The sequence below is a fragment of the Hyperoodon ampullatus genome (genome assembly GCF_949752795.1).
Source record: "Hyperoodon ampullatus genome assembly, chromosome: 6".
NCBI lineage: Eukaryota > Metazoa > Chordata > Mammalia > Artiodactyla > Ziphiidae > Hyperoodon > Hyperoodon ampullatus.
The window spans coordinates 54,323,207-54,345,944 of record NC_136919.1 but is presented as its reverse complement, the minus strand read 5'-3'; the positions used below and the strand labels follow the sequence as shown (position 1 = coordinate 54,345,944).

Sequence of the window (22,738 nt, the reverse complement as noted above, 5' to 3'; positions counted from 1 at the left end):
AAAGCTTTATCATCTTACAGTTGTGACTTGTGTATGTGTAAAAACCTCAGACATCTCTGAGATTTAGTTAAGATTCAGATAAAGATTGACTGGTTCTAAACAGCATTCTTTTGAAGCAAGGAAGAGGGGCAAATTATTCTTCATAAGCCTCCAGAATATGAAAGATTACATTAAACATATAATTTAAAAATTCAATTAAGTATTCTATGCTACTTGGCCATCTTAATTATAGTCCTTCCACTCTTAAAACATGGGAATTAACCCATAATTTCTTCTCTTTCCTAGCAATTCAAGACTTCTGGTTGAATATCCAGAAAAAAAAACCTAAAGGTTAACCATAGTGGTAACTATATTAGTTACCAAATTTCGTCAAATAATTGTCCTTGGTCAAATTTTAAATCTTACCATAAGATATAATTACTTCCCAATCTTGACTGCTGCCTAAGCCTTTGATTCCATCATTCCCTACAAAGCTAAGGTGTTCCTTCATTATAATTTTCTATCACTTTCATCTAGGATAAAAAAAAAAAAAAGTGAAGCAAAATTTCTAAGGAAATTCAAATCAAGTGACCAGGAGCTAAGTGAGATTTTTACAATCCCCACAGGATTTTGTTTTCTGAATGCAGAATCTACAGCCTAATTAAGGTGTTATTCAAAGATTTTCTGTATCATTTCCTAAAACCTGGTAATATCTTGGCCAGGCCATCCTTCTTCCCACCCCCATGCTGTGTTTTTACTTAAAGCTACTTGAACAGAAATCCCATTCTAATCCTCTAAAGCTTACATAAATATCTTAACAGGTTGCACGGTAAGAACATAAAATTGATCGTATTTCAAACAAAGTTAAGATTCTGCATCAATGATTAGAAATAAAAATACTAAAAATAAAGATAAAACTAGAATTTGATCTTTTCAAAGAGAACTGAAGACTGTTCAAAAAAAATTGATACTGATGATGTATACCACTGACTCTATGGAACACAGAAATTTAATGCCTCTAAGCATACCTATGTCCTCACATGGCTAGAAACCAAGGGGTTTTAATTAAATGATGACTAAGTAAGCAGAGGGAATAAACGAAGGTTAATCACAAGCAAACTTGTTTTTCTACAAGGTATATGCCTCTCATCAGCTGCTATAAACAGCAGGAGCCACCAAACATTACTGACCTCTGAAGATTAACCAGCTGAGTGACCACAGAGAATGCCATTACTACTGGTGATCTCACTCAAGGAGGAAAGTAGTGACCACAAAACATAATGAAATGGGGGAGAAGTCACAAGATGTTATTTAGGACAGAATATCAATTATCTTCATTGCAGCTACGACTTTTGCATAATTATATCCGAACTTCGGTTTCCTCCACCAATGACAATGTGAATCAAATATGAATCAACTCTTTGAAAGATAGAGCCAAGTGACTTTATAAAATACACATACGTATATACCTCGCAAAACAGAGACAGACATCTTTACCAATAGCTTTTGTTTTCCTCAAAGCTAAAAGTCTCAGGGCAAGTAGGCAGTCAGCTTGGGCAGTTCATCTATTATAGCTACGACAAATTTAACAGGTTCAAAGGAGGGAAAACTGTGACCCTACAGACACTGGGAAAATGGTCAGGATGCGAACCCTGGAGGGTTACTGGCAATAAAGAGTACCATACAAAAAGGGGTAATTGTTTTGTTAGAAGTGAAAGATAGTCCTTAAACAACAACCCTCAGACTCCATCAGAGGTAAGAGCTGTTCCAAACAAACCAAAATAAAAATAAAAATCACAACACCTTTATCCCTACGAAGCAGTAATATGCCTGAGTATCTGATGACTCTAGACTGCAGCTTAACTTCTTCCACATCATAGATGCTTCAGAGAATCTAGCTGAACATACATGGTATGTTAAAGAACTAAAAGTTCAGGTTAGAATGATATAGGTGTGAAAGGTATCCAACTAACTGGAAATATGACCTGAGCCAAAAAAGGGCTCAATCTCCCATTTCGATTCAAATAACTTCCTAATGGAAAACTTTCTGGTCTGAACAAGATGTTATCTAGAAAGTGAGGCCTGGAACCTGCACCTTCTTTGACAGCCCTGTGTGGAAAGACCAGGTGAGTTCAAAACAGGGACTGCTAAGCAATTTCAAAAGTTACTTTCTTATGGGTCAATGTGATGTCAACCGAAAAAAAAAAAAAGAAATCAGTAAGCTTACTTTTGGGTGTGTAGAAAAGTAAACTGTGACACACAGAGACAGAAATATGAATTAAGCAAGAATTGTTTCACTAGAGTTCTATACTATAAGTTACATAAACTGACTCTAGCTAACTAGCAAAAGGGAATTTATTGGAAGAGGCACAGAAATTTTCAGAATCAACAGGGCTTGGGAACCAGGCTCCAGTGGGCTAAGTAGTGAAAAGAACAGCCATCATCTCAGATCTAAAACACACAGTCTGATGAGATGGGTCACCACCACCATTTCATCCTTCCATCACTTCCTTGAGGTCTTGGGAGAAAATACCTAATTGATTTTACTTGGGTCCCATACTGGCCCCTTGTCTATACTAAGGCAAGGACAGAGAGAACCTGTCTCTTGGCTTCTGGAACTATACTCCCACCAACTGTACACCACTAAAGAGAATACCTCAACATGGAATGGTCTTATGAAATCAGAGAGACAATCTTCTCTTGCATCCATGAAGGGTCTTACAAATTTCTCCATACAAACTGAAAAGAAATACCTCTCTTATTTCTGATCAAATAAAAGACTGCTTCAAAGACTGACCATCAAATGGAATAATCAACAAATCACTAGTGGACCAGACCATCCCCTGCATATAGAAAGCATTGCTTCTAACTCCTAGCTCAAAAACAAAAGAAAGTCACCAGTTTAGAACATTCTGCATCCCCCTCTGCAAACTATGACCAGTTCCCTCCACCTCTACCACACCTTAAAAATAAGGTGCAAAAAATGTAAGAAATTACATTATCAGAGTATGTTGTGACTCAGGATCTCTTTAACAGATAGTCACTACCCTAAATCAAGTACCCAACACTGGCTGATATTCTCCAGCATGCCAAGATTCTTAGTTAGACAAAGGCTGCTAACCTGAGTCACTTTCACCACTAATACCTGTCAAGAACTTACAACTCCAGAGGAACATCTTCCCTATCCCAATAAGAGGTCTTTGGTAACTCGCCACAAAGAACGCAGCACGGAGAACTCTGCATGAAGCCTGAACTAAGACCTTAAACTATAAAAAGTATTAACTTTTAAAAATTATTTTATTAAAGCCTCTACCGGGAGAGCCTTTCTGCTAAGTCTCAACTCATGGAATTGCTCTTGTCAATAGCCAGCACTGAAAATAAATACAGTCACTTAGCATGGAATGATGTTCCTGTAGCCAGCAGGCATCTGGCAGATGCCAACAGAGAAGGCAGGAGGCGAAGATATGAGACCGAAAATTTTAAAGGAAGACTGCTCTACGCAGTAGCATAGAATCTGAAATAATGTTAAGGCAGAAACAGGCCACCACCTGCCTCTAAATTCAACCTACATTAGCATCTGTCTCCCAAAGTTGCTGCAGGAAGATGCTTAAAGCTTTCTTTACTACAGTAATTGTTCCTGTGGTCTAAAAAGGAATGTCCCTGGCTGAGGTTTTGTTTTTTGTTTGTTCGTTTTTTTTTTTGTTTTTTTTTTGGTTGGTTGGTTAATTGTTTTTTTTGGTGGGTTTTTTTTTTTTTAGGGGAGGTGGGATTGGGTGGGTAGAAGGAGTGCTGGGGAAGGAAGAAAAATGGAAGGAAAAGCTAAAACTATAGAAGAGAATTTCTATTTTTCCCTCTTTGGCTCCTTCTACTGAGCAACAGCTTTCTGCCAAGATTTCCTTCAGGTTCTCAGTGGAGGAGAGGATGAAGTGAGATAAAGAGAAAGAAGTCTGGAGCCATCGCCCTGTGTCCCAGGACACCCCACAGGCGGTCATCCCTGGACGCTGTGACTCTCTGGGAGAAGAGGAAGTAGAAAAAAAGTGTGAAGGCAGAGAAAACTGCTGGAGAGCAAAGCTGCTTTAGTTGTTTTCTGAATCTACTGCGTGTGCCACTGCCTCTTCTTCCAGGTGGCCTGCCATTATGCCATGGAGATTGCAGGCAACTTCCAAAAGAAGAAAACAAGACTGAACCAGGCTGGACCACTGCAAAGGGGCGAGATGAAATCCCTGCAAGTAGTGAGCAATCTGATTAAATACTGCACAAATTCACTGTTTTACCTGGATATTCCTTTTATGGGGAAACTGGCATGAACTAAGTTTGAAAACAAAGAAATTATTTCAAAGGGAGGGGTTGATTCCTAAAGGCAAGTTGAAATGAAATAAAATACACAGAAAAGCCCATGGTCCAAAGAAAGAAATTTAGTATCTCCTAAAACAGTTACTATATATACAATACATATGTTATAAATATTATATATATACTTTTTTTAAGTATTTTAGAATTATATATGTGTGTGTGTGTGTGTGTGTGTGTGTGTGTGTGTGTGTGTGTGTATATATATAAATAATTTACTTTTAAAGTACTTTGGTAGGGCTTCCCTGGTGGCACAGTGGTTAAGAATCCGCCTGTCAATGCAGGGGACACGGGTTTGAGCACCGGTCCTGGAAGATCCCACATGCCGCGGAGCAACTAAGCTCGTGTGCCACAACTACTGAGCCTGTGCTCTAGAGCCCACAAGCCACAACTACTGAGCCCACCTGCTGCAACCACTGAAGCCCATGCACCCTAGAGCCCGTGCTCCGCAACAAGAGAAGCCACTGCAATGAGAAGGCCATGCACTGCAACGAAGAGTAGCTCCTGGCTCGCCACAACTGGAGAGAGCCCGGGCACAGCAACGAAGACCCAACACAGCCAAAAATAAGTAAACAAAATAAATAAATTTATAAAAAATAAATAAATAAAGTACTTTGGTATAACAAATACTGTACAATTTCACTTTTTACTTATATGAGGTACCCAGAATAGGCAAATTTATAGAGATAAAAAGTACAATGGTGGTTGCCAATGGCTTGGGGGAAACAGGGTGGGGAGTTACTGTTTAATGGGTACAGAGTTTCTGTTTGGCATGATGAACTGGTTCTACAAATAGTGGTGATAGTTGCACAACACTGTGAATATACTTAATGCCATGGAGCTATACACTTAAAATGGTTAAAATGGTAAACTTTATGTTATATATATATATTTTACCACGATTAATTTTTTTTTTAATTTGTCATGAATCAGTGTGATGTTATTTATGTGCCAGTAGCTTTAATTCTAGGAGTGGTCATCTAACACACTATCCTGAATGCACACACAGTCCAGGAATAATTAACTAGCAAAACACAAGTAAGGGCCAACCTCCAAAAGTGACTAGTTAACAAGACTATCTACTATCCATATCTAAATCAACAACCATTTCTCTGCTAATTAGTATAATGAATGTCAAAATGGGTTTTTGTTCCTTAAGCTACTTATTGTTAATTAGTGTAATGAGAGTTAGAAATGGGGTCTCATTGGTAAAATCAAAGGTATTCAAGATATGCAGATGTGCTAAAGTAGTTTAGAGACACTACCCACCCCTGTATAAACAGGACACAAGAATCCAAGGTGGCTTTAACTTGTACCCTTATGGATAGGGCCCCTAAATATGAAATGGTCCTGGGTCCAGCCTTTGTTCAGAAGGATTTCCTTTTGCATGATGCAAACAGAGGGCACAGATCCCCACCTCTGGAATGCTGTCAGCCTCAAGTGAACATTTCATAGAAGGTGTGTTCGAAGCACCTAAAAAGGAACAGAGAACTGGGACTTCATTAAGCTTGCAAAGTAACTATATCAGTCACTTAGGGCCAGCTTGCTAGATGTCTGTACATGTGGCAGAATTTGGTTGAGAAACAGCTAAGCCTCACTCCTCCCTCTTTGATGTTTACTTTCACCTACCCCAAATCACCTAAGAACTGTATACACTAAATTAAGTTCATTTGCAATATCTCACCACCACCACCACCCTGAAAAAAGGCGGGAGAGACTCTTTAAAAGTCTGCTGTCCAGCTCTAGAAACCAGGAAAGAATATTAGATGCCCTCCTTACATGATGGCTATGTCCACATATGTTGTTTTCCATAAACACTCAGAGAACTAAAATCTCAAAAAAAAATCAAGGAACCCTAAGCTCAGAAGATTCCATATTCTGATTTTTAATAGCTCATTAGGTCTGGTTTTAATGTTCCCAAATATGGAATTGGGGAATATAATGCAGTGAACAACCTTATCATGCCTTTTTGGAAAGGCTTCCAATTTCCAGCACTTACAAAAGGAAATGTATTGATTAAAAAACACAGTAACAAATCAGTATTGACAATTCTATATTTTCACCTGATTACAACATGAATGAAGGGAATTTACCCCTGAAATAAAGGCCCAGAAATACCAAGAATATAAGGGTCTAAAAACAACCCTGGTTAAATATCTTGAGGTTAAATGTTAGATCCCAAATCATTCTGCTTGAAAAGGTAATATGTTGTCCGCACGATACATGTCAGAATCCCTAAGCACTATGCTTAAGAAGAACTAACTTAGCAGTTATGTTCACAAGAGAAAAGTCACAGAATTCTAGGGCTAGATATGATTTCAGATCATTTAGCAAAGTGCCTTTATTTTATAGAAGAGATATCAATTGATTTGACACACCATAACCAGCCTATTTAGATACATTTTAAAGTGGACTAAAAGCAACTATAATTTATTTTAGTGGTATGAAAAAAGTTCTCAGAGAAAAGTATCAGGGTTAGGAAGAAGGATTCAGAACATAGTATCTTGGAGGCCAGTGTTCATGACCCTGTGACTCCTTAAGATTGGATTTAAAGCATAAAAAGGTGAAGAAATAAAGTTGCTCCCTCAGGCTCCAGTGACCTTGAATACAATGAAATGATTCTGGCTTACCTGTTTACATGCAGATATGGCTCCTTTAAACCTTACTTTAAAGGGAGAATCTGACTTTCTCAGGATAAATCCCGAAGGTCAAACAGGTTGTGAAGAGTCAAGGGCATCACCACATCTACTCTACAAGGTAACATAACCAGATCTATTGCCTCAAATGAAAAAAATGCAAATTCTAGTTGAGTTGGAGTGGGGATTGGGGATGGATACAAGACTTGTGAGCCATATACACTCCCCCTTCAAAATCAAAGCATTATGTAGAAAACAGAGTTCCAACAAAAAGTACAATGATGAGAAAAGAACTCATTAAGAGCTAAAAATAAACTCTAATTCACAATATGCATAAGGATTTAACAAAAAAAGGAAAACAAGATGTAAAATTGCATCTGCTAAGTTAACCATGCCCTCATGGAAATCGCCACCCCCCCTTACACAAACTAGAATCTGTAAAATCTGTGATGACTGAATAAAGCAATGCTTTAAATGCTTTCAATGAATATTTCAACAGAAAGAAAACAAAGGGATAGCAATTTTTTTTCTAAGTCCTCTGATCTGCTAACACTACAGGAATACTGGGCTTCTTAACATCCACACACACAGATCTCTATTTCTCTCCTTGAAAACCTTACTTTATGAAATTAGAATATTTAGTGCTGGTATTTACAATTTATATTAAAGGGGTATTAATCTTAAGGAAGAAGCTGTCAGTGACAGTGAAAACAAGCCTCAGTTAGTTTTCATCTATCTGATACCTCATGGCTCAATTTAACAACTTGCGGACCTTCCAGATCAATAACACTCCACTGGGGAAGCTTGGCTTAGAGTACGTCCATATTTTAAGTCAAGCTAATTCATTCTGAATAACATTCACACAATACCACACAGAGCAATAACTCCATACTCCAGTGCTCTAGTTCAGAGAGGCTGGTGTAATATCATTAATCATCTTTCTGGGCTCACAAGTCCTGCCTTGTATTTCCTAGTCCCACTTTGTCTCACCCCTAGAAAATCAATTTTGTTCGTCAAATCACCTAGAAAGCAAAGAACAGGAAATTAGCTTTGCAAACTTCCCACATCATGAGAAAATCTAAGAATTCTAAGACAACAGATTTATCTGGAGATTTTTTTCAAAGATCAGTTTACCCAAAGAAAAAAACATCTGCAACTGTCTTCTAACCAAATGAATATTAACTGGGAAGAAGGGGCTGGGGAGAGAGAGAGTACCCCAACGTGCTAGGCACTTTATGGAAGAAAACTCAAGTTGGGAGTCAAATAGCTCATATAAAGTAAGTGCCTAGGCTGGGATTTTAACTTACGTGTAATGCGTTCTTTCTAGGCTAAAACCTCTAAAAGTAGTGCTCATGAGCCCACCTCCCTAGCAGGGGAGTTGAAGATAGCAGGCATTTTGTTTCAATGTTAATCCCAAGAACTTGATGCCAAGCTAAGCTAATAACAAAATAACAACCCTAGTGTACATAGGGGTTTGGTAAATACTATTAACCCTGAATTCAAAGTCCATTTCACATGGAAAGATGGGAAGAAACGCTTATGAACACAATTTAAACTGAATATTGTCTTCTTCTTCTTCTCCTTCTTAAATGGTCAGACAGTCTCCTGGGCCGCAAGAGGTAGAGATGGTTGTCTCCCCTCCTCCCACTCAGCCCCACCCAGAGGCTCTAGGCTTCAGGGAACCCTGTGCAACTTTTGCTCTTTGAATTCCAAAGAAATGAACTTCTTCAGCACAGGCATAGCACGCTATAAGTGGATGACAGGCTCATCTGAAAGACAGGAAAGGCCTCCTGGTTCTTCTGGTTGAACACACTTACCCTGTGCTCTGACTCAGGGTAGGGCTGGGCCAGCCAAGGGAGGCTGTGTCTAAGACCCTCTGGGATGGGCAGGGGTCCTCCAACAGGGAGGACAGCAGATCTTAGACCGTGGCCTCTGCCATCACCCCTCAATTACCTATGGTGATGTATGATGTAAGAGACTACTGAGTAGTTAGATCACAAGAAATATAGTTTTAAATGAGGCTCCATTTCTTCACAATACTTGGAAGAGCTGCCAATGCTGCTTTACAGCTTGAAGCCTCAAAAAATGTATGACAGATACCATAACCAACAAAAGGGATATCCAATGGTGTCAAAAACTGACATTCTGATACTTTAAGAAGCAAAGCCAGATACATTAAGAAGTAAAACATGCTAGGGAATTCCCTGGCAGTCCAGTGATTAGGACTTGATGCTTTCACTGCCACGGCCCGGGTTCAATCCCTGAGTCAGGGAACTAAGATCCCGCCCGCAAGCTGCGTGGCACGGCCAAAAAATAAGTAAATTAATTAATTAAATTTAAAAAAAAGAAGTAAAACATGCTAAATGAGTCACTGTATAGGCCTGACAGATCAAAGACACTCACAAGTAAAATGACAGAAAATATTTTTTAAAGTTAGTGTTTTTAGCTGGAAAGGACACTCCGATGGTTTCCCCAGCTCTCAAAATTCAGTAGCAGCAGTGGACTTGAAAGTCAAGTAACTTAGAACAAGCTCAAAAGAAGGTGGCAAATTCTGAAGCACAGCTTTAGTTTCAATGATCAACTATTCTGTTCAAGTAATATTTAAAAGGAAATGTTCCAATAGGTGCAAAAGAAAAACACTTTGCTCTACTCATAATTTAGAAAGTTAAGAAAGCAAAGGCTGGTGCTAAGGTAGTATAACAGACAAGGCAGTAAAATAGAGTAAAATCCACCAAAAGAAAAGCAGATTGATAAATCAATTGCATACCTGAGAAAGAGAATTTTAGCATTCTATAGATTTTAAAAAGAAGAAGGATTCCTGGATCAGAATTTGTTCTTTATGTTCTTCCATTTAGTTCATCTTTTTTCTCATCTACATTTTTCCATCATTATGATGACAGCCACTAAGTAATAAATTGAAAATGGTTTCTATTCTATACCACCTGATGTATAGATGTATGTAATGTATACTTTTTCTGATGTAAAAGTAAACAAAAACCAGAGGAAACACTGTGGAAAGGTCTGGAATAGCAAAGAGCACACACGCATTCATATCTTGCTAAATTTCACAGGGTGAATACTTACGAAAGAACTTCAACTGTATTCTGTTTTCTATGAATTTGCATACATTAACAAAGTTTATGCTTTGTATCAAACTAATAATGCAATAAGGTCAAGGGCACTAAAACACTATGCTCCTAATCTACTGGCAAAACAGGTATGGTCATCCTAGAAGTCCCAGTGACAACAAGGGCCAAAAAAGCACAGAATCAAAACTCCTAAACTTCATTTAACCAACAGGTTCAACCTCATTTTCACAGTAAATATTCTTCAAAAGCTGCTGAAGAACTGTGTGACCTGCTCTTGAGAGTTACAATACTTTTCTTCATTTCCTTCTAATGGAATAAAACAAATTAATACAAAGATCACCATCAAGAAATCAGAGAAACAAAAATCCAGATGATTTACAAATTAATCAGGAATGGTTCTCTTTCAAGCTTTTCCATATCCTCACAATAGATGTTTTTCTTCCCAGAAACTAGTCATTTAAGGTTTCATTACCACAGGCTATCAGAAGAAGAAACTTTTCTGTCTAAGTCTGCTAACTGAGAGTTAAACTTATTTCATGGTGAAGAGAGTCAGAATATGCCTTGCCACCCCTCAAATATGCCAGTTATAAGCATTAAGGAATATTCTGAGTTAAAGGCAATTAAGAATCAACAGATACAGGAAGAGTACTCTTCTCTGCCCTACCCTTTTCTGCCTAAAAGCAGGTTATAAATTTCCCTTGTGAAGGTGTTCCCCTCTCTTATACTGGGAAGAGGAGAGCAACTCTTACCACTGGGGATGGAGAGTCAGCACCAAGATGAACCTGCATAGATAAACCTTGCTAAAATAGCTCTCATCTTCCATTAGTTCCCCCTATATATTTTCTTGGTCACTCCCCTACAATTTACCCACCCTCAGAACCCAAACCCCCTTTGCTTCTTTGTTAAAATGGTATATAAGCCCCAGAGTCTAACAACTTCTTTGCTTCACTTTTTTTCTGTGAACTCCAAGGCATGTGAAATATTACTAAAAACTGTGCTGCCTCTTCTCTTGTTAATCCCTTTTTCCCCCAGTTTCACTGAGATACAATGGACATATAACATTGCATAACCTATCTTTTGTTAGGTTCAGTAATTGGGGGCTTGCAAATTAAACTAAGAGGGTGGAGGAAAGTTTTTCCTCCCTGACAATGATTTTTTTTAAAAAAGAAAAAAAAAACAAAACCGTACTTGGTTTCTTAAATCTTATAAACTTCTAATTTCATCATCCTGAAATCCTTCATCTAAATTAATCAAGACTGACACTTTGAAAATTGTTCTATAAAACACCCAAGTTAGGTCTGAGTGGAGAAAAATAAACCTGAAAGAATAAATTTTAAAGTTTTTCCCTGAAACTTTATAAAAAACAGTAACATCAAGTAGTAACATCAAATTTTTGAAATGACTGATTAGTCATGACGTCTGGAAGAAACAAGAGTACATGGAAAAATAATATGGTTTAAAGATATATTGATAAATAGACAAATAGTTTCTTCAATACCACAAAAGTAAATTTCATCTCATATTATATAAATTTCATTTTATATAAATTTAGCCACTAAAATCTAAAGACAGCCAATTCAAATGTATATTCCACAGTTAATACACTAGGCATCAAGGCATTTACCCTGTGCTGCCAAGTTACCTTGTTTTGTGAATACCTGGGCATACACCCAGCCTTTCTGCCAAATTTCTAATTAAATAGCACCCAGAGTCAGCAAAATGAGGTATTTATTAAGCTACCACCACCCACCTACCCACCCACCCAACCGCCCAGATCTTTTCAAGTACCTGTCTGCAAGAATCAGAATTCTTAATCTCTTGATACTATGGATACCTACAACTAACAGCTGACCTTAAGACTGTAACTGATGCACACAACCACGTTTTCAAATTAGTGTTCATCACAGCCTTGGGCTCACTGTGACTGACTGACTTCATCACAGTAAATAAATGCTATTAAATTTGAAGGTATGCATTAGACTTATAAAATACCACTTATCTGTTTCAATCCTGAGGAGCTAAGAGTATATTTGTTAAAAAGAGGAGGGGAAAATATCATGCCATCAAAATAAAGTTTGAAAATCACATTATCCTCATAAAATAAACCAGCATTAAAACTAACTTTGAAGTTCTCAGGAAGCAACAAGGATGTAAGTTAAGAACCCTCACATTTTATATGAGATTTTTACCCCATGGGCTCTCAGGAAGGAGGGGGAAAAAAAAAAAGAGGTCTGTGTTACCATCCAAGGCACTGCCTGTCCACAGATAATCTACATCTGCAAAGCCCCTCCCCTCCTCTGGGCCCCTGTAATTTGTATTTTTATATGTTTGTTTTGGCCTTTGTTTTTCCGTTTTGTCTGAAAGCTTCTAATTGGCAGCTTATGGGGTCAGCATAGGACCCACCTCAAGCAATTCCTAGGGTAAGAATGAAGCTATCACATCAAAATTAAAAAGAGCAACACTCATTACCTGAGGTCTTCAACTATAATTCTCTTATCTCCTCTTTTTGAAGGAAAAGTAACAGCTACAGAACAAGCTATCCTGGAGTTGTGAAAACTAATTACACACTTACAGACACATACGTGCGTACGTACATACCGACATACGCACACACTCTTTTAGGGACAGGTCAGGCATTCAGTAAAGACACAGCCCAGTGACTTTTACATTGAACGTTTCTAGTCCTGACCCCCAGGAGATCAAAAGCTGGGGAGGGAACAGCATCTGAAACTTATTAGTTTGCCATACAATTAGGCACTGCAGTTACACCCACCTGTCCCACCCACCTCCAGCCAGAATTCAGATAAACCTGGAAATCCCTGGTTCTATCTCCCTGCAAAATGTTCAGGAAAAGAAGTCAATAACTCCCAGGTCATTGGCACATTCCAGGCCCTACCTACAGAGACTGATTCCATAGGAAGATCTGGGCAGGGCCCAGGAACTTGCATTTCTGACAGTCATCCCAAGCGATTCCAATGCAGGTACTCTACTGACCATAAAGACTATGATTCCCCAAACTGCTCACTTGCCCATCAAATCACCTAGGGAGCTTTCCTGACAACAGATTCCCAGGGCCTCTTAAATCTTTATTATTTTTTTATTTTTTATAAGATGTTGGGGGTAGGAGCTTATTAATTTATTTACTTATTTATTTTTGCTGTGTTGGGTCTTCATTTCTGTGCAAGGGCTTTCTCTAGGTGTGGCAAGCGGGGGCCACTCTTCATTGCGATGTGCGGGCCTCTCACTATCGCAGCCTCTCCCATTGCGGAACACAGGCTCCAGACGCGCAGGCTCAGTAATTGTGGCTCACGGGCCCAGTTGCTCCGCGGCATGTGGGATCCTCCCAGACCAGGGCTCGAACCCGTGTCCCCTGCATTAGCAGGCAGATTCTCAACCACTGCGCCACCAGGGAAGCCCTGAAATCTTTATTTTTTAAAACTCCCTCAGGTAAGGATGTGCAGCCAGACTTGGGAACCACAGGGCTAGACTATCTGAACTGACAACCATAGATTTAAAGTTTCTAGAGAAGCATGGATGCTCTCATTAGTTTTACGTATCCCTCACTCCTTGACCCTCAAAAATCTTCCACTCTCCTCCTGTGGAAGACTCACCACTCACCAGAAGATGCTCCTTCGTGACCCCTGTACAAGTTATATGTCTCACTAGAAATTCATCAGCTGGTCCTGTGCTTAGTTTTTAAAGAGTGAGTTCTGGCCCTCCAACAAAGGCAAGGAGGAAACATGCTAGGGAAGAATGAGAAAACCAGAATTAGGGTCCCTGCTCTGCCATTTAATAGATGTGTAGTCTTGGACTCGACACGTCAACAAAGCTGGGCCTCTCCTCACCTGTCAGTGAGGGAGTTGGCTAAGGTCACCTCAAGGGTTTTTCTGACTCTCAACGCTCTATTATTCATTCCCTGCTTCATAAAATCCATTTCACTCCTGCAGCATCAGCAGGTGTCAAGAACTCTGAAGTGCATTTGAGAGCTCAAAGGGACAGACCGACATCAGCTAAGCTGTACAAACAGCATTAGCTTCTCATAATTAATGCCTACAGATAGGAAACAGGGTGAAGCATAAAGCTGGCATAAGCCCAAAGTGAGACCCTGATGAACAACATAATAAACAGAATTTCGACTAGAGAGAAGATAATTGTATTTGAAACTGAACACATTTCTTAACGTATTTCCCTAATCCTCATTCTATCAAAATAGTGACATTAATTCGCTAACACTGACACAATCTAAAAATGATATACTCTCTTTTAGGACTTAGGAAAGAGGCACATACTTTCCTAACTAGGTATTTTGTGCCTGAAATACAGTTTCTTAATTTTAGCATTATTTAAGTAAGGAAAGACTTAAGAAAAGTGAAAAGGAGGGATTTAAATTTTCTTCCCACAGAATGATCCCAGTTTTCTTACAACCCAATCAATTAATGCTCCCACTCCTACAAAATCAGATACCAGGAGCTGGCCTGGTAGCTCCCCAGGAGGTAGAATAAGTTGGATAATTAGAGAGGGACTGAGAAACTCTGCCCTGATCCTAAAAACATATACTGAAAAACTGCTCAAGATGACTAATGCTAAACGCCACAGGGCAGGCAGGGTCCAAATCCCCACAGATTCTTTCAAAACCTTTTTAGAGATATGTTAATAGTAGCTTCTTCAGAAGACATGCCCACTTTGCCAAGTGCAACAATTCAAAACCCAGTTTTAGAAATCTATGTACTAGACTATTTTGTTCAATACAAGTATTTACTAAGAAACTCAGAATAACAAAAAAAAATCTAAGGTAAGTTTATGTTTGAAGCTAAACAATTCAGACCCGTCTAAATACAGATTTAACACATACCAAGAATAAGACGTTAGTGGGCCAACTCAAAACAGGGTTACTAGAAGAGGTCCTTAGTATTCCGATGTAACTACTCAACTTCTTAATTTATAGTTCATTATCATGGATGTTCATTTTATGAAACATGCTCATATTTTATTGACGTGAACAGGTTTTATGGAAGAATTACAGATTTTCTGATAACCAGTTAACAAATGACTTCCAAAGCAACAGGTTCGATGGAAATCTATTGTCAAGGAGGTATTTCCACACACCCGCCCCCCCCATGAGTTCTGTGATTAAATAAGACTGGGGAACTGTAAATCAAACTGGTTTCTTTACTGCAGGATTTTAATATAGTTTTTATTATGTTAATGATCTGCAATATGGTTCTTAAAAACTACGGAGTACAGATTTTTCTCAAACTTGTCTGTCAGTGGAACAGTTATTTTGAGGAATATTTATGACTAAATCTCATGGAACTAAGCTTAGAAAAAACATCTTTTGACCTTGGTGCTCACTGTTCATTTTCTTGGGTACTCAGCTTATGAGAGATTTTAAACAGAAATTTCACTATGGTGGAAACCTCCATTATCCAGCTCTCCCTGAAAAGGCAATTGGGTGAGGGAGTGAAAGAAATGGACAACAAATGTTAACACACTTTGCCAGTATCTAAGTATCTAATCAGGCACTCTTTCAGATTACCCATGCGCCGTGGTTCTAGTACTACCATCCTCCACGTAAAGCCAGAGAAGCAAAGGGTCTGAAGATACAGAAGTCAAATTTATCCAATTTTGCCACATAATAGCTCTAGTAAAAGGTTTACAGAAGAGTAAGATAATTCAAGACTGACCAGAGGTAAGAGATGAAAATCTGTGCGATGTTTCCTGTGGAAAATGCCTAATACAAAGGATGTATGATTGGTTTACTGTTTTCATCTACCATAACAAAAAATGCAACCTTTATGCCAGTTCAAGCAACATTTTTTTAAATAATAAGAATAACTACTAAGCAATCAAACCAGAAATCTCATAATTTATGTCAAAACCTTCAAACCATTTATCACATTTATGTCGAAGAGACTGCAAAATTCACATATAAAAGGATGCTGTTTTACTAAAAACATAAAATAAAATTCAGTACCAGGACAGACACATGTAATAAAAAGCCTTTGTTCTCTACCTTTCCCAACTTTTCAAAAACTGTTTCTTTAATAAATTTCACATATAAATTTTACATATGCTGCTCACACTGATTTTGGAGAAAGAAATTAAAAAATCTCATCCATTCAATTATCAATATTCAAAAACAAAAAAGAAACCTTCCTGATAATCATGGTGAACATCTAAGTAACATAACTAGTTACAATATAATTATGTATGGATTGATGACAACCAGGTTTTACTTAGTTTTTACTTGGTTTACTTGATTTTAATGAATAAATTCTCTCTGTGAACCTCAATCTGTATCTCAAGTAAATACGACTATGAGGCCAAGCCCAGGTGACAGCTCTAAGTCACCCTGGAGACAATAAGCCCTGCTGTCTTGATAAAAGAACAGCTAAAGGTACCGTCTCAGAAAAAGTCAGAATTGGCCTCAGAAATTAGCTAGGGACCCCTTCCTCTGCCTTCTACCTCATTTTACCAAGGGAAACCTAAAGCTGAAGTCAAGGGTTGACGTGACCAACGTCATATGACCAAAGTTCAGACTCCTGGTCCAACTCCTCAAACTGCCTTTAAGTATCCTTTCCTTATCTGAAATATTTAGCTTAATATTTTGGTTATAAGCCATTTATTACACACCATCACTCAAATTTAACAGTAACATGAAAAAGCTAGAGTCTGTCTACACTTCATTCATTTTCAGTGTTTAAAAACAACTCCCGCAGGAAGCATTAACCCTTCTCTGCCAAGAACACTCTTCTTAATTAGGTTTTGTCTTACTCTAAAAATTTAGTCAAATCTTACAAAATACTAAGGAGATTTTCCACTACCCAATATTCAAAATATACCATCATTAAAGGCCAAATACTCATCTTTTCATTCTTTATAAGAGGAGCACCCATACACCACTTTTTCCAGAAGCTAAGATCTTACCAAACTCAAATTGTATCAGTACAAATATTTACGTACTGACAATGTCAATATTACCATTTACTTGGTCATACAAAAGGAGGACTATAGAGACTTAAGAAAAAGGACATTTTAAGAGGTTTCTTCCTCTCCTAAAAAACAATTCTCCTTGTATTTCACTGTTGAAATGCTAAATCATGTAAGCTCAAAGATCTCAAAACTAAAGGTTAACATGACACTTGCTGCTCCAGACACACACACACCTTTAAAGCATTTTTCAAAGATGTTATTGTATAGTTCAGATTATAAAAAAGTCTAGTTATTATATTATTTTATGCTTTAAAAGGAAAACTTAAAACTCTCTAAAACTAAGTTTCATACTGTTGATGTAGCCAGGAACAGAGAGAAAATCTAGATGTGTAAAACTCTACCACTGAATGATTTACAAGCAGTAAACTTATTTTCCCATACCTTAAAACACAATCCTTTACATGTGAGGAACCTTACATAAAACTGCATACCTGTTATTTTGTCCCTTACAAGCTTACAGGACTCTATCTCACCGATGCTCCCAAAAAGACTCTTTAGTTCCTCCTGTGTCATATTCTGAGGAAGATAGTTGACTATTAAGTTGGTCTTGCTGTCCTCTGTGTTCCCGGAGTCCACTGGTGACGAGCAGTTGTTGTTTATGGTGGTCGGACCGTTGGCTGTGTTATTGCAAGTTGGCCCATTAGACAGTTGTGTTTCCATGGCAGCAATTACCTGCTAAAAACAGAAGATAAGAAATATCAGAATTCATATTTCACACACAAACTATTAGAGATTCCATCGAAGAATTTAAACACTTGTCACTAAACACAAGTCGTTCTGCTGAAATTACAACAAAGCTTCAAAAAATGCAACACCTATGCTAATTCTTACTCATATTAAGCTATTTGATTTAAGATCACAATTGTACTTTTCATATACATATTCCATACATGCACATAGCACAATTTAAATCTTTAACATTCTCTAGAACCGCATTCTGGGTCTACTCACATACCCTTACTCACCTGCTGTGTGTTCACAGACTTGAGGAAATTTAGTACCAAAGAGCATAGAATTAAACCCTGACTAAAAATACCAGAAAATAAAAGTGCTTAACATGCTGCCAAAAACAAGCCCCCAAAAATGGTCTACCTAACTTTGAAGAGATATTCAGTTAGCCTAGAAGTTCAAATATTCTAAAACTAACACATCCATTAACTTAAAATCAAGGAGCAAGAGTACTTTAAAAAAAATATAAATTTGTCAACATGTACTGTTTTGGTTACATATTGAAAATGTTTTTAATTGACAATATCTTATACCTCTATCGTTGGTAAGAAATAAGAAAATAGCAAATGTTATATGTTAGGGTGTCAAAAGGGTTTGTAGGATAACTTGGGGGATAAACTGAGTACTTAGTGTACCTTGTAGAATCTAACAAGCCATTCTTGTCAACCTTGGCAGCTAAAGATCACCAACAAGGTAGCTGACCTACAGCATCAAAATAAAATCCCCAAACAATTCAAAATGGTATTTTGCCTTGACTCTGACTTTAAAGGAAAAATAAAAATAAAAAAATCCCTATCCAGTCCACCAAAACAACAATGTAAATATATCAACTTTTGCAAACAGACGAGCCCAAGGAATTTTCATTTGAGCATGTAAGCCTGTTGAAAATGCAAGTGATAAGGTATCTATAAACTCCAGATACAGAATAAATAGTAGAGTTGGGGGAAATGGCCTCAAACTGTTCAGGCTACTCTAAAAATCACTTAGTATAAGCAAATTTGGATCTAGTTCCCTAAAAACCAATCCTATGCTCTTTGAGCAAAAGAGTTACAAACCACAGCCCCAAATTCTCTAAAACCATCCTCCAATAGCTATCTACTTTGGACAGCCAAGCTTGTAGAGGAATCCAAAAAATCAAAGCATCACTGAAAGGATTATCCTTCATATTTCATCCACCTCTCAGCTCCACAAAGAAGTACTTCTCAAAATTGACAATTTTGAATAGATGGGATGCTAGTTTTAGGGAAGTTTTAACATATAAAAGGCAAAGAATTTGAGGTAAAATAAAAAAAGCAAAGTAGAGGCAAAGACTGTTACAAGAAAAGAGAAAAAAAGTCTTTTAAAAAGCATATTGCCTAAGAAAAATAAAAGGGCACAACCATGGATAAGCAATAGGAAGAAATCTCTACTGCCAAGAGATATTTATAAAAGAAGCCAGCATAGGACAGATTGAGACTGGTCAGACTGGACAAGAATCAGTGTTATCAGGATAAAAAACAGGAGACAAAAATCCAGGCTATCTATGAAATACCAAACCACCTATAACCCTTCCGTAACTTCATTTCCTTTTCAAAGAAATGGGTTATTTACTCTGCAAACTGCAAGCTACCTCTCTTGAGCAAGTATTTTCAGAGAATACTTTGGGGGGGGTGTGTAAAGGAAAATAAAGGAAACTTTGGAAATCTATATTAAAAAAAAAAAAACCCGAAACAATTCAAGATATGCATTTTATTATAATTAACAAATTTATCTGAAACTGAGAAAGGAGGTTTCAGATTTCCTAATAAACCGTAACTGTTTCACTTTATAGAATATTAGCCATGGGTCACTCTTTCCACAGCAAAATGCTTGTGGGATTAACCTCTGCCCAGCAGTTAGGAAAACAATGAGCTACAAGATGAGAGTGGCCAAGGCCAATTAAAACAAATCACTATTCAAACCTTAGGGTATATGTGGAGACTATATGAGACCCAAATAAGAGATTCGGACTAAAGCTCACTGGGATGGCATTTGAAATATATAAGCGTTCATTGACAGAAATTAGCAGGATTTAGCAAGGACAACAAACACTCCTCACTTAATTGCACATTTATTTCCATGTTCAGGTGGCAAGAATGAGCTCCTAAGCCAACATTCAAGTGAACAGCTGCAGTAGGCTGTGTGCGCTGAAAATTACAGCATCTCTCAGCTATAGGACCATCTGCTCAGAATAAAATGATACTAATGTGCTATATTTTACAAATAATGCATATTCCATTGATAGGCTCAACACAACTGTTCACAGAATGCAAACTCTTTCAACAGTTACTGGGCAAATAATTTTCAGCCAGATTTACAATTTCGACATTTTTTTTAAGCATCAGGAATTATAAATAACTTCAAAATTTAGTAACCAAAAAAATACATAGTAAACAGAATGTAAAGAATTACGGTAACTTAGTATTCAGACCATACCAAAACTTTTTTTTTTTTAAAAAAAGCTTGTCACTCTTTTGAGGCTGTACTAAATCCTAAATAAGATAATAAAAAGTTACATACAAAAGCAGGTTCTGATGCTACATGTACCACTGAAATTGCAATGTGCTTTACATCCTAATGATGGCCATACCACAATAGGTTAAATGTAAGAATAATTAGTACGCCAAATGAAAAGTTCAAGTGTTTGGTATGGCCTCAGCACTCCTGCAACATGCTAAAAAAAAAGTAGCCTACAGAATTTAAGAAAAATCCCACAGACCCCGGTCCAAGGCTCTGCTGCCCACGAACCACTTCTAAGCAGAGAAGCCACATCACACAGTCTGACTGCCATGTTAGTTTGGAGTTGCCGTCTGCAATATGGACACAAAAAGTACCGTATGTTAGATGAGCAAGATAATGCAACAAATCAGTTTGTACAAAATTTACAGTGATTGTATTGATATTCCCAGCACGTCCATGCAGTGTGGCTTAATTGAATTTGAGGCAATTCCAATCTAATCTTTCCAAATTCATTTTAACATGTAGTTTTCTTGCACAAATTAAGCATTTTTAATTAAGAGCCTGATTTTAAAACAGTATTAACTAGTTACCTTGGCATCTATCCTAAAGAACTACCTTAAACCACATCTTAAAAAGAATTTTTTAAAATAATAAAATGAAGCAAAACGCTGCATGCTGTCCTATCTCTTAAGGAGGTGGGAGAAGGGAGGAAATGTGAATGAAATTATATTTAGAGTGAGAAAAGGCAGTCATTAGTGAATGCTTTGCATAAAAGCACTCTTTCCCCAAAATATCAGAAGGGCATTAAGAGAAGCTATATTTGCCCACACTGTCACATTATACTATAAATAAATGATCCTTAATCCCGGGACTTAAAATTAAAAGTGAATCAAAACCCTGTGAGATTTTTCTGCCACTATAGTCAAAGGATCTCTAACAGTGTTGCTGAGAATTGTTCACATATACTAAGAGGCAGTAAACCAGCATCTTTCAATTGAAATAATTGGACCAATAAATAGGATCGTCTGAAGCAATGTTTATATAGGATGTCAGCTTTGTCCCTGAACGAAATCAAGTGAACATTTTTTAATATGTAAATTGTAAACCCAGCACAATTTGAAATGAGTGTTGCTGTGAGGCCTCCAATATAGTTAATGGGCCATTTACCACTTATTACAACTTGTCCAAATACTAAACAGAGCCACAATACTGGCACAAAAGCCAAAGTTTACATTTTAGCCATACATGCAGATGCTTTAAATGGTCAACATAATATTCAGAAAAACTCGGTCTGTGAAAATAAATGAGTAACAAAGGAGGGCTGAAAATGTCTTTTATGTGCATATTTATGATTATAAAAATTTCATCCTTAGAGTTAAACCTGGCTGGATGTTATTTACTCTTGATGCAAGTGCGATGAAATTTGTAACATGTGACAACAGATTCCATTTTCTGGCATCTATCTAAAGGGTTTAACATACTCTTTATGGGATGCCATGAAAATGTTTTACTCTTCTTCCCTTCTCCCACTGTTACCAGGGAATTCAGTCTGATTCTATGTCCTTTATTAAAAAAAAAAAAAAAAAAAAACACAGTTGAACTGAACCTGTGAAAAAGTAAAGTGCTTTCATAGCCATGAAGTATTTTGACAAGAACCTAATTGTGGTTAGACTACATGGGTAGAACAGTTAGGAGGACCACACCTAACAGGTTAAACCAAGCTTAAATTTATGTCCTCCATACCCTCAGGAGTTAAAATCTAAACATTCTTCACTACGTAAAACCATAGATTCGAATTTAATGGCCTCATCCCTTCCATTCCACAGGAAGCGGACGCTAATGAGCTAATCTATTGACACCCCTCTTTCTGAAAGCCCCAGGGATGCGAACAATCACTTTATTGCACCAACTAGCTAGGAAGGCTGTGTATGGAAAATGATTCTACTGCACTTTTACATTTCAAGCACCCCAGACAGTTTCTCTGCTTGAGGCAGACACATACCTTTATGGGAAGTTATAAATAAGTTGCTCACATGGCCCTTACCTTTATGCTGGCCAACAATTCAGTTACTAAAAATGTAAAGCTACTTCCCCTTCACTTAAGGACAGGCAATTCTGCTCTACTCAATCTACCACAGACAACCAGGCTGTGCACTATTTATAGATTCTACTGGCTCTGAAACTCTTTGGAAGGAAAATAAAAGGCCATATTCCAGCAACAAAGAACCATTAATTTTAAAGCTTAAAAAAAATAATGTCTCAATATATGTTCGCCTCTCAATTTAGACATCAATTGTGTCAACTGAGACTACTTTTTCTCTTGTTATTCTCCATGAAATAATTTATGAAAAGACACTTGAGCACAGATCAGTCTAGAATATTCTAAACTTTCCCTGGGTTCCGAGAGATAATAATGAGGTGTTAGTTTGGTGGCAGCATGGATTTTGAAGGGAGTGGAGGACAGGCGAGGAAGTGGCCTTTATG

The 22,738-nt window shown here is 37.6% G+C and overlaps 1 protein-coding gene across 7 annotated transcripts in view; it reads right to left on the bottom strand.

Moving 5' to 3' along the window:
• Positions 1-22,738, bottom strand: part of ELAVL2 (ELAV like RNA binding protein 2) — a gene marked incomplete at both ends in the record, with an annotated part of 130,019 nt that overhangs the window by 51,590 nt on the left and 55,691 nt on the right. For 3 of the 7 annotated variants that reach the window (XM_079707171.1, XM_079707174.1, XM_079707175.1), the window contains 2 exons: positions 17,479-17,722; positions 20,514-20,585. In XM_079707171.1, the coding sequence (XP_079563297.1) occupies positions 17,479-17,722; positions 20,514-20,585 (316 nt within the window). Of the gene's footprint in view, positions 1-17,478; positions 17,723-20,488; positions 20,605-22,738 lie in introns of those variants that run through there. The other 4 variants (XM_079707172.1, XM_079707173.1, XM_079707169.1 and 1 more) reach the window with 3 other exon arrangements.